Below are 16056 nucleotides of genomic sequence, written 5' to 3' on the forward strand. Positions count from 1 at the left end.
GATTCCCCACTTTATATTTTCATTGTGATGTGAATTGTACTCCACACAGAAAAAGGAATGAAATATTATCTCCCTGTAAAACCCTCCCGGACCAGAAGAAAATTAACTCTTCTGTATGCCATCTTTATTTTTGCCAACCCTGCTCTAACCACATCTACATTTTTTCCACAGAGATTCTGATTGAATCTAAATATGAATCAAAGCACAAATAAATCACGTGTACCAAGAGAGTGGCTTTTTTTCAGGAAAATGGCTTTAATTGCATTGAAGAAGATTGTGATGGTCATTCTGAACTCATTATCCCTGGGTTACGGAAGAAGGAAATGTTCAAATAGATCTCCCACACTTGACAACTATTAACCCCCAGATGGAGGTGCTTCTGTAGACAAGAGTGGCTGGGCTGCAATGGCTCATAGGGCTGAATAGCTGGCACTCAATGCAGGCTTGCTCAAGAAGAATGGATCCTCTGATGAGTTAAATAAGGATGGCTGACTGACAGAAAATGCGTGAAAGAAAACACAACACGAGTTGGAGAAAACCAGGGCTGCACCTCTGCAGAAGCTTCAAGCAAAACAATACACTCGCTGCGAAGAGCAAAGATAAATGTGTCGGAGAGATTTTTGCCAAATGTTACCTGTTAAATCCCCGGTATCAGGGCGAAAATTTCAGTTAGCAAAATCCAGACACATTCTTCTGCCAGCTATCCTACAGCAATCATCCATGGCTCTCAGGTACAATTTTGAACGTGAGCCGAAAGAATAAGAAAATATAAATAATTGAATAATAATAGAAATAAGCGTGCACTGCCAGGAGAGAAAGGGGAATGAAAGAGTTAATATGCTGTGTATAAAAAAAACTTTGTGTGCCCCCTTCCTCCCCCTTAACACCTGCTCAGCGACAAGAGACTAGTATACTCAATTCTGCCTCACAATATCCTGCTTTAGATTTGTTTAAACCTCAACAATGGATTTTGTTCTGGCTTTAATAGTAGACAGTGCAGTCGAGGATTAAACAATAAATGGACATTCAGCGCGCATGAATGCACAAAACACATATGTACACAGAGACATGAGTATTGTACACGCACATTTTTTTGGGATCCAGATTGTCATTAGGAGAAGGGCGGATGATTAAGTAAAATGATTCATTTCTTCTACATAATTCAAGCCAAAAAACCTCCAGATTTCCTTCTCGCCCTCTCTGCCTGCCACCAGCACACTGACTGTTTCACACTTGCAATATGTGTTGACATTGTACCGTCTCAGTGTATAAGTTATCATTTTATATGAGATGTTCTGCAAAAGCGGGTGTATTTTTGAAGCTGCTATTTCAGCAGTGAAATGCATCAAAAGCTGACTGTTGCCAAGAAGTGCAAGAGCCCAGGCAACAACCTTCATTTAAAATAAAACATTTGAACAAGAAAGAGTTACTTTTATCGCGTCATTTGCATTTCTGATCACACCAGTGCTTCCAAGGAAGAATATTTTCGACAAAAAGAAAGGAAGATCATGAATGGATCCAACACAACAATCTTTCAATGTTTCCTTTAAACCATTCACAGCTTCCGCAATATATCATATTTTTCCCCGGCTCTCTGTGAGCAGTACATATGTAACCCTTTCAATACCTGAGGGTTCCAGCAACACACATCACACAAATCTCCTATCTTTTTCACCACATTTGACAAGATTTTGCCACGCGAACATTTTGAACAAGGTACATCAAGCGAACTGCAGAACTGCAATAACTGACCTGCATAACAGTTTAGGCGATCAGAATTCTCTCAGATCTTTTAAGCCCGCAGGTTATTATGTTAAAAGGAGCCAAATAACTAAATTGTCTCAGAGGGCGGGAAAAAGCAACAGGGTGTTAATGAGCCGCTGTTTGTACTTCGTTCCACATAATTAGTTGCAATTCCTACCTGAGGATTGCTGTGTTTCCCTGCCTGATAGTGATGTTGTCCGTCCCCCTGGCAAAGTCCACGCTTCTAACCGGCAGTCCTGTTGGAAGAAGGCAGAGAAATCTCAGAAGGATTGCGGGCACCGGGCGCTGATAGAAAGGACCCCGAGACACCATTGTCAGCGCAGGACGAGCAGGCCGGACTCGAAAGCAAAAGCTCTCCCAAACACTCTGGCAACACGAAAGCTGTCTTCACTAATAGCAAGCTTTGCAATTCCAAGCACCAGCTGAGTTCCCACTAATCTGACAGCAGAGGCATCACTTGTAAGAGATATGTGAAGCGATGCTGAGCGTGAATTGACTGCTTTCCCTCCTCGCGCTTCTTTACTTCACTTCCCCCCCCCCCCACCCCCTTCCACCCTCCCCACCCCAAACCCCCCTCCCCAACCCCCGCCCCCTCCACCACCACCACTGCCACCCTTTTGGCAGCCAGCTTGATGAAGGTCTGATACCACTCCATCACCATGGCAACAGCTCCATCTGAGGCAACTCGACCCAGACAGCAGAATTGTGCTTTGAGGCAGAAACTTACGAAGCTGCTAAAGTGAGGAATAAAGTTAAATCCCCTTTCTTGGCAAAAAAAAGTTAATTTATTTTTCAAATCAAGCTCGCAAAACACAGAGTATTCAGCTCTGAGTGACTAATGCTGAGAAGACCTAGCAGTAATCGTCTGTAACACTTCACTCTTACCAAGAAAAGTCTGACAATAACACCTTATTACATGATCTGAATTCAGTCATTTTATGCTGCAACAGGAGGGAAGTGATTAAAGCACAACATTTCAAGTTAAATTTTTAATCAATACAAGCTGCCAAACCCTTAACAATTCACTTGGACAAAAACATGAAAAACTTGCAATGTAATATTATTGCTGGGGGCTTCAATGTTGACTAAACTTTTTGGCTGCAATGTTGACCAAACTCTTTGAGCATTTATACAAGATTCACAAGAGTCGCCTTTAACTCTGCAGGAGTTAAGAGTCCACTGGTCAAGTTGGTCTCATCAAATAACCGCTGATGCATTAACACTGCAGCAATTGGTTCTGCTGGACTTTAGGTGCCTTAGGTTTCTGTTTATTATTGTCTCGTGTACCGATGTACAGTGAAAAGGTTTGTCATGCATGCTATCCAATCAGACAGATAATACTATATATAAATGCAATCGTCAAATTTAAGTCCAATAGATAGAGCAATGGATAAGATACAGATAGCAGAATATACAGTAGTTCTCAGCATTGTAGTGATTCAGTCCCAGAGACAAAGTACAATGTCCACAATGGGGTAGCAGTGAATCAGACAGTACCTGAGCTTATGGAAAGACTGTTCAGAAGCCTGGTAACAGACGGGAAGAGGCTGTTCCTTTGTCTGGCGGTGCGTGCAATAGCACCAACAACACCCACAGCTTGCCAAACCAAAAGTGCCGTTGACATGGACTTTGGCCTGATTTTAATAATTTTCTTATTGCCTTATGGTTTCCACGGACACCTTGCCCATTTTCAACCATTCGAGATTTGTGCATTTGAGATTGGGCGGCACAGTGGCCCAAGCACGGCACGGTGGCGCAGGGGTAGAGTTGCTGCCTCACAGCGCCAGGGGCTCAGGTTCGATCCTGACTACAGGTGCTGTCTGTACAGAGTTTGTACGTTTTCCCTGTGACTGTGGTAGGTTTCCCTCGGGTGCTCCGGTTCCCTCCCACATTCCAAATACATGCAGCATAGGTTAATAGGCTCCTGTAAAGATTGTCCCTTGTGTGCAGCATAGAATGAGTGTATGGGGACCGTTGGTCGGCATGGACTCGGTGGGATGAAGGGCCTGTTTACACTCCGTATCTCTGAACTAAAACTTGACAATTTTCAAGCATTTGAGATTCGGTATAATCACATTGCTCGAAAAGACCATCAGAAAGGCCCGAGGAAGGAGGTGAAGCCTCACCAGAGATGAACTCTGACCTTAGACTGAGCTTTGGAGCTGGGAGTTGCATCTTGAATGGAGCTCATTTAGTGATTTGCATCCACACTTACAAAATAAATTACAATTGGTGCAAGGCTGACATTTGCTCCACTTGGCAACAAACTCCTCATCTGACATAAATCAACATTTTTGCCTTATACTAGCGAGAAGCCAAATGGTCACGCCAGCTTAACTGTGTCAGAGACATCATTCCTCCCCCGTACTCCCTGCAGTTTAACAAACTTCTTTTGTCTCCTTTACAGTTCTGACAAAGGGTCATCAACCTGAACCATTAGCTCTGTTTCTCTTCCCACAGATGTGCCCTGACCTACTGAGTTTTCCTGCGTTTGCCGATAGTTAATATGACAAAACTTGGAAGTTGTCCAATTTCCAGCACAAACAAAAGTTGCACTAATTTTAGAACCCTGGCATGCTGAATACAATAAATAAATAAGGTGCAAAAATGATACAAATTGCAGGGGTAACCCAGCAGGTCAAGCAGCTTCCCTAGAGAGAATTATAGCTGGTATCGGGTCTTTAGACTTTTAGAGATACAGTGAGGAAACAGACCATTCAGCCCACCGAGTCTACGCCGACCAGCGATCACCCGGTACACTAACACTGTTCTACACACAAGGGACAATTCATATTTTTTTTACAGAAGCTAATTAGCAATTAGAGTGTGGGAGGAAACCTGGAGGAATACCACGTGGTCACAAGGAGAACGTACAAACTCCATGCAGACATCACCCCTGGTCAGGATTGAACCCGGGTCTCTGGCACTGTAAGGCAGCAACTCTACTGCTACGCCACTGTGCTGACATCTATGTCTGGACAAGGGACAGGGTCGGGACAAGGTATCAGATTTAACTCAACAATAGAAATGCTTGAAGAATATGCAACTCAAATCCCACTCCATAATCTAACTTCATTAATGCTTAATATAACTGGACATCTCAGTATAGTACTGAAGGAATTCTGGAGCAGATGCAGTCTTTCACGTGAACTGTTAAACCAAAACACTTTCTGCTCTCTGAAGTGGATACAAAAGTCTCCTGGAGCAAAGAAAGGAAGGAGATTTCACCCTGACTAACATCATGATAATAGGTTTTGTGATAACTCATCCTGCCACTGTTTATGAACACCCTTGTTGTGCCTCTATTGCTTTCCCCCACAAATTTCCCACTGACTATCTTGAACAGGTAGTGTATTTGTGAAAAACAAGTTTGAGATATTGAGTGATCATGGAAAGTGCTTTGTAAATTCAAGTTATTTCTTTCAAATAGAGGTCCACAAGTTTAAACACAATTTTAAAGGCGTTCTCTCAAAGTAGCTTTTCATCACAAGTTCCACATGATTGGAGATTATTTCTTCTCTCGAAAATGGGTAAGTATTGTATTCCGGCTCACTTAGAACTCAAAAAATAAGTACATTTTTGTTTAAAAAAAGCACTGAGGTTAATTTGTCAGGTTTTCCGATTGTTGGTCAGTCTGCATTGAGGTAAGAAGGCAAACTGTACCCAACTCGTGTGGCTGAAGGATGGGAAGAGGTGCACTGAATAATTTGACTTAATAGCCCCTGTAGTGAAATCTTTGTTCTTCCCCCCTTTGCCAAAAGCCATTGGGGTCAATCAAATCCATCATTCTTTGGCATGCTGTTGTTAGAACTCCATTACCTAATTTAATTAGTGTTATTTCTTCTGCCGTTTTGACCCAGATCCACCAAATAGATGAGCTCCATCATCAATACAAATACATGGGTTTACTGCACCACCTGTCCCTTCATGTCACCCCATTCAGTTTTTCTTCTTTCTTTCTACCCAAGCATCCTCTGTTGTGTGGAATAGTTATTGACTATACCCTGTCAACAAGTAAATTTGCAGGAGGGGCAAGGACTGGAGTTTAGTGCAGACAATCTATTTTGCAGCAAACAAAGTCAATTTTTTCAGAATACAGTAACCACTTTGAGAGCTGAGATAATATAAATTGCAGCAAGTACCACACTAGAGCAGGCCTCCAGTAAAATGCAAAAAGTTGAGTAGTTAAATATGTGATATATCTTGAATATCTTAACCAATGCTATGCCTTTCGCTAAAGAGGAATTCATTGCCACAGACGGCTGCAGTGGCCAAGTCAATTGATATTTTAAGGTGAAGATTGATTGATTCCTGATTAGTAAGGGTGCCAGGGGTTATGGGGAGAAGGCAGGAGAATGGGTTTCAGAGGGAAAGATAGATCAGCCATGATTGAATGGCGGAGAAGACTTGATGAACCAAATGGCCTAATTTTGCTCCTATAACTTATGAATTATGAATTCATGAAATGTTGTACCCTTTATCTCTGCACTGTGGACGGCTTGATTGTATTTATCTATCATATTTTCTTTGACTGGATAACATTCAAACTAGAGCTTTTCACTGTACCTCAGTACACATGACAATAATAATAATCTAAACTAAATTATGATGATAGTAACAACTTTAGTTACTTGCAGCAGTGTGGATACTGGGCTAGGTTGGGTGACAACATAATCGCCTCCACAATGGCAACTATAATGTCACAAATCAAGAGTGTTTAATTGTCATATGCACTGACAACGGAACAACATAATTCATACTTGCAGCAGCATAACACAATGCTCATAGATAACATATAATATGGTCATCATCATACAGTGTGGAAACAGGCCCTTCGGCCCAACTTGCCCACATGGTAAAACATGTCCCATCTACACTACTCCCACCTGGCTGCATTTGGCCCATATCCCTCGAAACACATGTACCTGTCTAAATGTTTCTTTTTTTTTTTTTTAATATTTTATTTTATTAGAAGTAAGTACAGTCATATGGCACCAAAGTGCCTAATATATATTTTCATAATACATTTTATGTACAACTTCTTTTTTTTTTGTTACATTGAAAAAAGATTAGAATAAGAAAAAGAAGTTAGATAGTAAAGGATAGAAAGATGTGAAATATATAGTGTGTGAAGAAAGAAAACGAGTAAATGAAGAAAGTTGAGAGAAAATAGAGAAAAGAAAATAAAATAAAAAAGAAAAGGAGATCATTATTTATAATCTTGACCAACCCTCGTCCAGTCCTGAAACAGTTATTTTTTACACTTGTGTTGCACCATATGATTCCAAAAAAACGACAAATGGAGACCAACTCGTTATGAATTGGTCTGATTTATCCATTAGGAGGAATCGCATTTCCTCAAGATGAGCGGTGTCCAACATACTTGCAATCCACATTTTAAGCGTTGGTATTGATGTACCCTTCCAAAATTTAAGTATTAATTTTTTTGCTATTATTAAACCATAGTTAAGGAATAGATTTTGAGATGTGTTCAATTTATTCCCATCTTCCATTACACCAAATATAATCATTTCAGTATTAGGTTCCATTCTTGTCTTGAATAATTTTGTAAATATTTCAAAAATATCATTCCAAAATCTATAAAGTTTAATGCAGGAAACTAAGGAGTGTGTTATAGTTGCCTTTTGGGCTAGACATTTATCACAAGTGGCGGATATATTTGGTTAAAATTTGTTCAATCTTGTTTTTGAATAATATAATCTATGTACAATTTTAAATTGAATTAGATTATGTCTTATTATTGAACATTTGTGAATATATATCAGGTATTTTTCCCATTTAACCTTCGTAATTTTTATCATTAGTTCCCGTTCCCACTCTTCTCTAAGTACCTCTGTCGATGGTAGGTCTATATTTAGAATACTATTATATAAATATGATATTAATTTTTGTGAGTCAGCTTTAATATTCATTGCTTCTTCCAATAAGTCAGGAGTTACTTTTTGATATCCTTGTATACATTTTTTCACAAAATCGCAAATCTGAAGACATTTAAAATATTGGTTGTTTTTCAATTTAAATTTTAATTGTAGTTGTTGGAATGATAGTAGGTTTCCCATTTCGTACATATCCCCGATCCTTCTAATTCCGAGACTTTCCCATTGGTTATATGTCTTATCAATAAGAGATGGTTTAAATAAAGGGTTATTCGCTATTGGCATTAACAGTGATAGATTTCTTAATTTTAAAGATAATTTTATTTGTTTCCAAATTCTTATTGTACCATATATAATTGGGTTCTTCTTATATATTGTGTTATTCAGTTTTTTTGGGGGGAAAAGGATCGTTCCTATATTACAAGGATGGCAATCCTCCTTCTCCATTTTTATCCATTCTGTCTGTTGGGTAGAACTATCCAACCAACAAATCATATTCTTAATATGCACTGCCCAGTAATAATACATAAAATTCGGAAGTGAAAGTCCCCCGGCCTCTTTTGGTTTACATAAGTGTTTTTTTGTGATTCTATGTGATCTATAGTCCCAAATATAATTAGTAATATTAGAGTCTAATTTTGGTATATATACCGGTATAGACTGAAATAGGTATAGTAATTGTGGTAGTAAGATCATTTTTATTGCATTTATTCTACCTAATAATGATAAGGGAAGTGTTTTCCAAAATTTAATCAACGTATTAAGTTTATTTAATAAAGGTATGAAATTAGCGTTGAATAATGCTTTATATTTTCTAGTAATCTGAATACCCAAATATTTAAATTTTTCTGTTGCGATTTTAAAGGGGAACTTCAATAAGTGTGTAGGTTCTTGAGGTTTTAATGTCATGATTTCACTTTTATTCCAGTTTATTCTATATCCAGAAAAAGACCCAAATTCCTCTATTAAGTTTAATACATTTGGTATGCTCGTTTGTGACTTTGTAATATATAAAAGTATATTGTCTGCATATAATGAGATTTTATTCTTTGAGTCCCAAGTATTATAGCCCTGAATATTCAGATGAATTCTTATACTTTCAGCCAGGGGTTCTATCATAAGGGCAAATAGCAGGGGTGATAGTGCACATCCCTGCCTATTACCCCTTGATAGTTGAAATTTTTGAGATAACATGTTATTAGTTAAAATTCTTGCCATCGGTTTATCATATAATAATTTTACCCATGTTATAAAATTCTCTCCCATATTAAATTTTTGTAGTACTTTATATAAGTATTGCCACTCTACCTGATCAAATGCTTTCTCTGCATCCAAAGAAATAATAATAATCTAAACTAAATTATGATGATAGTAACAACTTTAGTTACTTGCAGCAGTGTGGATACTGGGCTAGATTGGGTGACAACATAATCGCCTCCACAATGGCAACTATAATCTCACAAATCAAGAGTGTTTAATTGTCATATGCACTGACAACGGAACAACATAATTCATACTTGCAGCAGCATAACACAATGCTCATAGATAACATATAATATGGTCATCATCATACAGTGTGGAAACAGGCCCTTCGGCCCAACTTGCCCACATGGTAAAACATGTCCCATCTACACTACTCCCACCTGGCTGCATTTGGCCCATATCCCTCGAAACACATGTACCTGTCTAAATGTTTCTTAAACATTGATATAGTCCCTGCATCAGCTACTTCCTATGGCTGCCCATTCCAATCACTCACCACTCTTTGCATTAAAAAAAAATCACCCCTCACTATTAAATCTTTCCCCACTCACCTTAAAATAATGAAGAAAAAAATCCCAATACATTAATAGCACCTCCCCACATCACAAAAATAAATATAAGCCCAAAGTCTTTAGTGCAACCAAAGACAGTCTATAGGTGATAGATAGCTCTGACATAGTAATTACATAGAGATACCATGTAGCGATGAAAGAAGTGGGAAAGATTTAATATATAAATCTAAAATATAAGTCAAGGAAAATATTTAATATTGCAAAATAAATTCTGGAGCATTAGAGCGTAAAGTTGCAATCAAAGGTTCAAGTGTCGGCCATGACTTGATCAGAAGAAGAGTTAGCAGTTATTAATCAGACTGCGCTGGTAAAGTGCAACAACTCATTAAAACAAAGCAACCATCCAAGAAAGGAGAAGCTAATTCCATCCATCACATTCGGTAACAACAACTTCTTTGAACAGAGAGTGAAGCACACTAGTGGCAGCTGTCCAGGGAATCAATGACCACCACTATTTCCCTTTGCTGCTACAGGAACAAGAGCATGATGAGCAGTTGGGGGGGGGGGGGGGTTGGGGGGGGGGGGGGAGAAGTCATGGAACAAACCCGTAGAAAATGTGAATTCTAAAGTACACCAGCAGCATCCTTGGAGGTAACTTTGTTTTTTTATCAGTTCAACTTTACAATGATTTCTGCCTTTAGGCATAGCTTGCATAAACTGAATTTCCATATCTGATTCCTATACATTTCCAAATTGAACATCAAAAACTCCCACTGCTGTGCACCTTTAAACAAGGGCTGCAACTAAACATGTCTCGATTGCGAGGAAAAAGGTCTCTCATGTAGACAAGCTAGTAATCAGCTGTATCTGAGATGGCAGCACACTGCAAAAATATAATAATATGCTTTCTATGCACAGAATAAACAATGAGAACTGACTATTCTACATTTTACTCCCTGACTAATTCAAATCATGAATTAATACAAGGATGGGTAAATACAAAATGGTGTTAAATTTAATGCGCGAAACATCTTGTTCAACACATTTTATCTTTCATCTACAAAAGCCAATACCTCGTGGAGAACATTCCTCTGACACTGGCAGTGTATTGATATCATACTCAAACTCATGTGTGAGCCAGCACAGTGTGGTTCTGCAAGGTGTTCAACAGCAAGAAGCTGAGCTTCATCACATCATATCCCATGGCCATATTTGCCTGAACTCCAGCAGACATAATATAGCAGCTGAACATTAACGCTCGGCCCGGAGAGGCCTACGGGATCTCACAATTTTGCTCACAATTTTAACTCCCCTTCCCATTCCAATACTGACCTTTCTGTCCTGGGTCTCCATTGCCAAAGTAAGGCCACACGCAAATTGGAGAAACAGCACCTCATATTGAGTTTGGGTAGCTTACAACCCAGTGGTATAAACGTTGAATTCTTTCATTTTAAGTTACTTCTACTAATACTCCCCTCCCCCTTCCTCCACCCTAATCATTTAATCAGTTCCACAGCTCACAACGCTGCATCACTCTTGAGATTGCACTTTCCTTAGCCAACAATGGGCCTACCAGAGAACCACCCCGCCAGAGATCATCTATTGCTGGCCCTGATTTGTCCTGGTCTTTTCTGGCCTCCAAATCTTGCCCCCCCCCCCCTCACTTACTTTCAGTCTGAAGAAGGGTCCCAACCTGAAACGCCACCTTACCTTTTTCTCCAGAGTTGCTGCCTGACCCGCTGATATACTCCAGTACTTTTTGTCTTCCTATGTCCCTAGCCATTGCCAAGCATGGCGGCGCTCATAAAGGTATCTCTATGGATGTGAAACCTGAGATAGATTTCCTTGGGCTAGATGTTAAACCTCAGGTTAACTGGTCTTCTTGGGTGAAGGCACTGTTGGACAATTCGTTAGTATCTGGACCATCGATGAACCAGATTGTCCATCGTGAATCTAATCTTTCCGACCTCAATGAGCCCTGCATTTCCACAGATAGAAGGTTCAAAGCATTTTGGAGGAATAATTGGTCAAGAGTGGTCATAGTTATAATTATAGAACATAAAACAGTATTTACCCCACACATCTCCATTAAACTTACCCACTCTCCCTTATACTGTAACTATGCCCTCTAGTGTTAGACATTTCCACCCTGGGAGAAAGAGTGGGAACATTTGCTCTCCCTTTTTCTGATCTTCCCTTGTCAGTGGCATAGTCATTCCTTATTAACAAAGAAAATAGTTTTTTGGGGGGCTCACTGTGAAGCTGTGTTGGTACCATGCTTGTTTGGGCAAACCAAAACAAAGAACACAAATCAATGCTATCCTGAGCATTTTGTGTTCAAAAGAGGTAGTGACAATATGTGACAATATTGCAAAAATGGTGAGACCATAAAAAGAATGCTGAAGGCAATTAGGTTCTGACTCAGTTTTCTTACATTTAAAAGGACTAATTATGATGTGCTAAACCCTTTATATGATTTCTGTTATGAGAGAATTAAAATTGTAGCACCCATATTTTATCATACAGCATCATGAAAAATAGTATTTCTCGAAATGAAAGCCAGCACATTAAAAGCTTTGAACATAAGACCGAGAAAAGTATAGACACAAAACATTGGAGTAACTTAAAGGGACGGGCAGCATCGCTGGAGAAAAGGAATAGGTGACGTTTCGGGTTGGAACCCTTCTTCAGACGAACCAACCCAAAACGCCACCTATTCCTTTTCTGCTGGGATGCTGCCTGACCTGCCGAGGTACTCCAACATTTTGTGTCTATCTTTGGTATTAACCAGCATCTGCAGTTCCTTCCTACACATTAGAAAGTATAGCATAGGAACCGGCCCTTCAGCCCACAATGTCTGTGACAAACATAATGCCATGATAAATTAACCTTATCTGCCCACATATGCTCCATGTCCCTCCATTTCCTGCATATCTACATGCCCATCTAAAAGCCTCTTCAATGCCACTATCGTATCTGCCTCCACTACCACCCTAGGCAGCGCGTTCCAGGCACCCGCCTTCCTCTGAGTAAAACTGTGCTGCAGATGAAGTGTACATCTGCGCAGGGTCAAAATTACTGTGTTCTGTGGCACTGTTAATAGGACAAACCTTAAGTAGGGATTCCTTAAATTACGATAATAAATCAGGTATTTATATTGAAAGGAAGGGCATGTCTGATCTCACTCACTCATACATCTGATTGTTGGAGTGTCCAACGGTTTAATCTTCTGATTAATTCAGAAGCAATCTATTCGAAAGTAGCATTGCAAGCCTAGTTTTCAGACACAGAGGAAATAAAGAGGGAACATAATCAAAGATAAATGACCTAAATCAGGGATTCATTTACAGGCACTACCTAACATCTTGAGCTTCAGTGTGTGCAGCATTTTGACCCATTTCTTTAATCCAAGCCTTTAATAAAGAGAATGATTCTTGTATTACACCTGATCTTGTGCTGGATTTTTGGATTCAGAAACCAATCTCATACAAAGTGTGATATAAAAAGAACAAATGCATTTTGGTGAGCTGTTAGTGAGATAGGTTATGTGAATGGTCTAATGTTAGGGACATATACATTAGCTTCAGTACAAAAGGATCTAAAACATAGGCCTGCTGAAATTTAATGGTTTCCTGCACTACCACTTATATATTAATGTTAAAACCGGCATGTCTGCATCCCATCATACCAGTCAATCAAGAGAAATAAAGAGGTCTATATCCAAATAGTTTAGTTTAGTTTAGAGATACAGCGCGGAAACAGGCCCTTTGGCCCACGCCGACCAGTGATCCCCGCATATTAACTCTATCCTACACACACTAGGGACAATTTTTGCATTTACCAAGTCAATTAATCTACAAACCTGTATGTCTTTGGAGTGTGGGAGGAAATCGAAGATCTGGGAGAAAACCCATGCAGGTCACGGGGAGAACGTGCAAACTCCGTACAGACAGCACCCATAGCTGGCATCGAACCCGGGCCTGCGGTGCTGCAAGCGTTGTAAGGCAGCAACTCTACCACTGCGCCACCATGCTGTACTGCACTGCACCGTGCAAATACTTGCAGTGAAGTATCAAGCAATGAGCTCTGCTTTTTTTTCCATTGCTAGCAAACAGACACATATTTCCCATGTCTTTTGACTATAAGGTGATGAATGATTTGAAGCTCCTGAACACAATTATGATCTCCATGCTCGTTAAAATGCCACTACCGCTTCTTTTTTTTTGTATTTGTCTTAAATTGCAATTCTGGAATTTAAAATGCCAATTTAGATTAGTGTCATGTGTACCATGGTATAGTGAAAAACTTTTGTTGTGTGCTATCCAGTCAAAGAAAAGACTGTGCATAATTACACAATCCACGGAGTACAGATAAAGAATAAATCATGCAACATTCAGTGCAAGATAAAGTCTGATTAAAGATAGTCTGAGGGTCTCCACTGAGGTAGATGGGAGGTCAGGACTACTCTCTGGCTGATGAGAGGATGGTTCAGTTGCCTGATAACAGCTGGGAAGAAACTGTTCCTGAATCTGGAGGTATGTGTTTTTGAACTTCTGTACCTCATGCCTGATGGGAGAGGGGAGAAGAGGGAGTGACTGGGGTGAGACTCATCCTGGATTATCCTGGTGGCCTCACCAACGTAAAGTGGAGATGGATTCAATAGAAGGGAGGTCGATTTGCGTTTTATACTAATAGCAGGAGCGGCTTAGTGGTGCAGCGGTAGATTTGCTGCCTTACTGCACTGGAGACCCATGTTCGATCTTGACTATGGGTGCTGTCAGTATGGAATTTATATGTTCTCCCTGTGACTGCGTGGGTTTCCTTCAGGTGCTCCGGTTTCCTCCCACACTCCAAAGATATGCAGGTTTGTAGGTTAATTGGCTTCTGTAAATTGTCCCTTGTGTATAGTATATTGCTAGTGTACGGGGTGATCACTGATCGGCACGGACTAAATGGGCCGAAGGGCCTGTTTCCAGGCTGTATTTCTAAAGTCTAAAGACTAAACAATAGTTTTTCTTAAAAATGTCTTGTTGTATTTGTGAATGAATTCTACCAAAGACATGAAAGAAATTTGCAATTTGAATTCAAAATTATCATTATTCTTGCTGAGAGATGGCTCAGCAGTATTGCCCTTCCCAAACTGTAACCTACTGCACTTTATGTGATCCCCACTCTCCACTACGCCTCTGCTGTGGTCCTTCTGGTGAGGATATTTCTACAGACCCGTCGGGCAGAGTGTTCCAGGATATACTGTAGATCTAGCAACTAGAACTAAATCTTGGTGAGAGAGGAAATAGTTAATAGGAACCGGAGGGGCAACGTTTTCACATAGAGGGAGGTGGGTATATGGAACGAGCTGCCAGAGGAGGTCATTGAGGCAGGTACTATAACAACATTTAGAAGACATTTGCACAGGCATATGGACACGACCGGTTTAGAGGGATACAGGCCAAACGTGTACAAGTGAGACTGGTGCAGATGGGGCATCTTGGTCGGCATGGGTAAGTTGGGCCAAAGAGTTTCCATGCAGTATGACTCTCTAACTGTGATAAAGCATCAATACATTTACAAGTCAGGTTGTCTGCAGCTTGGAGCAGAACCCAAAAGCCTTGTCATTTGTTCCGATTTAACTCAACGGAATTTGCACCAAAGAAAGAACGGCTGGAGTAACTCAGTGGGTCAGGCAGCATCTCTGGAGAGAAAAAAACACTTTTTCTCCAGAGATGCTGCCTGACCCACTGAGTTATTCCAGCCATTTGTATCTATCTTTGGTATAAATAAGCATCTGCAGTTCTTTGTTTCTACAATTTGCACCAACTTGATTCCCAGATCCTGGGGGGGGGGGGGGGGGGGGGGGGGGGTCGCCAACAGGGCAAAGTCAGAGGCTAAAGACCAGCCCTCCCATCAGCATTCACTCATGGAAAAGTTAACATCATAATTAAATCACCATAGCCATAAAACTTCGGACAAGTTGGCATCAATAGCTGGCTTCCCTTTCCAAATGATGAAGGCGGCATTTGATGTATAATAGATTTTTTTAAACCTGAACACAGATTACCCCTCCCCCCCTCTCACCCTCCCCCCCCCCCCCCCCCCCCCCCCCCCCCCCCCAGTGGAAATAGGTTGGAGACCAATATTTTGGCGAGGGAAAGGAGATCTTTGGCACACTTTCCCCCCCCCCCCACTTGATAGATTACATAATTTCAATGCTCAAACAATGATCAATAACTTAACCTTTCATTTTGAAACCTTGCCTGGTAAGATTGACATAAAACTGTATGTGAAAGCTCTCAAGAAGGAAAGGAAAAAGCAAATGAAGAAAATATATCTAGACAAAAATAATAATATTTTTAAGCAAACAGAAACTTGAAATATTCAAATATGTTGATGAAAGCCAAATATGGTTGGTTTGAGTTTAGTTCTTTAGAATAATTAATACGATGGATGAAAGCTTTGTCGTGACAGTATTTTTTTCAAATGAACTTCAATAATGCGACTATAAAAGTCCATCAAGTTTAACCTATTGAATCAGTCAAGTGTACTGAATGGGTTGCTAATAACGACTGCCATGAATCTCATGGAAAAATTAGGATTATAGGGTCATACAGTGTGGAAAGAGG

The 16056-nt window shown here is 40.1% G+C and overlaps 1 protein-coding gene across 3 annotated transcripts in view; it reads right to left on the reverse strand.

Moving 5' to 3' along the window:
• Positions 1-16056, reverse strand: part of LOC116980693 (limbic system associated membrane protein) — a 1768528-nt gene that overhangs the window by 648682 nt on the left and 1103790 nt on the right. For 2 of the 3 annotated variants that reach the window (XM_033033155.1, XM_033033153.1), the window contains exon 1: positions 1922-2277. In XM_033033155.1, the coding sequence (XP_032889046.1) occupies positions 1922-2076 (155 nt within the window). In that variant the 5' untranslated portion in view covers positions 2077-2277. Of the gene's footprint in view, positions 1-1921; positions 2278-16056 lie in introns of those variants that run through there. The other variant, XM_033033154.1, reaches the window with a different exon arrangement.

The sequence above is a fragment of the Amblyraja radiata genome, chromosome 14 (genome assembly GCF_010909765.2).
Source record: "Amblyraja radiata isolate CabotCenter1 chromosome 14, sAmbRad1.1.pri, whole genome shotgun sequence".
Classification (NCBI taxonomy): domain Eukaryota; kingdom Metazoa; phylum Chordata; class Chondrichthyes; order Rajiformes; family Rajidae; genus Amblyraja; species Amblyraja radiata.